The 2,035-nt window shown below is 36.7% G+C and overlaps 2 protein-coding genes across 6 annotated transcripts in view; both read right to left on the reverse strand.

Annotated features, from left to right (window-relative positions):
- Nucleotides 1-2,035, reverse strand: part of LOC102677163 (glutamate receptor 1) — a 286,138-nt gene that overhangs the window by 63,932 nt on the left and 220,171 nt on the right. The gene's annotated exons all lie outside the window — the stretch shown is intronic.
- LOC102676738 (facilitated trehalose transporter Tret1-like) overlaps nucleotides 1-2,035 on the reverse strand; it is a 15,343-nt gene that overhangs the window by 1,284 nt on the left and 12,024 nt on the right. For all 4 annotated transcript variants that reach the window (XM_031512047.1, XM_031512046.1, XM_006618948.2 and 1 more), the window contains 2 exons: nucleotides 1,604-1,972; nucleotides 1-458 (listed from right to left, as the gene is read on the reverse strand). In XM_031512047.1, the coding sequence (XP_031367907.1) occupies nucleotides 1-458; nucleotides 1,604-1,972 (827 nt within the window). The remainder of the gene's footprint in view (nucleotides 459-1,603; nucleotides 1,973-2,035) is intronic.

Genomic DNA, 2,035 nt, shown 5'->3' on the forward strand with positions numbered 1-2,035 from the left:
CACGATGCTAACGTTGGTCGAGACCTCGAATCCCGCCTCCACGAATATGAACGATTGATAGGCGAGGAGGGGCGCGGCGCCCGTCAACGTCAACGCGCTCAGAAGAATGATGGCTATTCGAAACGCCCTACGATTCTCGCGCCTCGTGAACAACTCTTTCACGGATCTCGCCAAGCTCCTCTCAGAGTTCTTCTCCTCGCTCGCCACGATCCTCTTTATCTCCTCGAGCTCCTCTACCACGTCGTCCTTGCCCAGGGCCCACTTCAACGTCCTCTCGGCCGACGTTAGCTTGTTCTTCCGGGTGAGGAACACCGAGCTCTCCGGAAGCCAGACGAAGATCGCGAGGAACGCGACGGGTAGGGAGAGGGAGATCATCGACATGGCGAATCGGCTCGTCCACAAACCGATCGCGTAGGCGAGCATCATCCCTGTGTTGAGGAGGACGGCCATCGCGGTACCTGATGGATGGATGGACAACTTTTGTTTCTCTTTTATCTGTTTGGAGAGTTGAATGTTGAGTATTGATTACGCGAGGGAATTAACAACCCCCTCTTCGTTGTGATCTTCGATTTTAATGGAACTTTGAGTACTTTTTCGTGTTATGTAAAGAATAGGTTTTATTGGAGTAAGATTCATAGATTTTGGAGTGAGTGTGTTTTTGTGTGTTTTGTTCGTTTAAATATTTTGGTTAAATAGATGGTGTGAGAGTTTGTTAAGTTTTATATATAGCATATGTCTGATAATTCAATTTCGATACAGTGATTGTTAAAAAGTGAATATTTAAATATTACGTGAAATAAATTAGATGTATTATTCCAGGGTTGAATGTATTTATCCATTGGAATTTTATTTATAAATCTCAAATATTCGCTAAATTAAAATTCTTAAATTAATAATTGATATATTGGAGAAATAATAGAAAATTGATTTAACAAATATAATAATAATGCTAAATCGTGAAAAAAGAAAGAAATGATGATGATAAAAAGCAATAAATATTAGGTTATTGCATGTGAAATAGCCGACTTCATATAATATACGTATACACGTAAACTCTTTCAGAGTTTAATGGCATACAGTTTTATACAATTAAATAGCATTCGCAGTAATCAATTTGAAGCTTGAAATTATCCAGATATAAGATAATGGACATTTTGTCCATTGTTTTATTATACTTTTATTATATAATGGCAATTGCATATGAAAACGAAATATAAATCAAATCGGTGTATTTTTCTTTTACAAATTTAATCTCGAATATGTAACGTGATAAAACCGATTAAAACTCACTTCCATTAATGTACAGTGACTTATAAAGATATTTGAACACTATTTTATAAGGAAATTTTAACACGTTTTCAACAGTGTAATAAGATAAAAATAAATAAATAAATTTTATATATTTACAAATTTTAATTCAAATATTATATATGCACACTTTGATTAATATTATAAACAAAGATATAATATTTTTCGAGGAAAATTTAATTAATGTATGTACAAATATTGAAGATTCGGCTCTTTCACGTATAATATCGCAAACAAATAATTCCAAAGTGAAAGCAAAAAAATAAAAATAAAAAAAAAGAAACAAAAATACTACCTAAAGGGCCACGAGTCTTTTTGCTGCTAACCTCGCCCAAGTACATAGGTATCACCGAGTACGTTATTCCACAGCCTACACCGGCCATCAATCTGCCAATGTAAAGCTGCTCGATGCTGGCTGCCAAGCCGATCAAAATCCAGCTTGCAATCTTTGGTATCGTGGCGAACAACAGCGTTCCTTTACGCCCGATTCTGTCCATCAAAAGAAACGGCACAATCGAGCCGAGACCTACCCCGACATACATCAAATTCACCACCCACACTATTTCGTCATCGGACACCTTCAAAGGGTCGTCCTGCTTGAATTTTGGTATAATAGGGGTGCTCCATCCCTCGTTCAATCCACTATCGATGATCAGAAGATTGCCTATCGCGACGAAGAATTAATTGAAAATTTTTTCTTTCTTTCTTCTTTTTTTTTTTTTTTTTG

The sequence above is a fragment of the Apis dorsata genome, unplaced genomic scaffold (genome assembly GCF_000469605.1).
Source record: "Apis dorsata unplaced genomic scaffold, Apis dorsata 1.3 scaffold_382, whole genome shotgun sequence".
In the NCBI taxonomy this organism is placed as follows: Eukaryota; Metazoa; Arthropoda; class Insecta; order Hymenoptera; family Apidae; genus Apis; species Apis dorsata.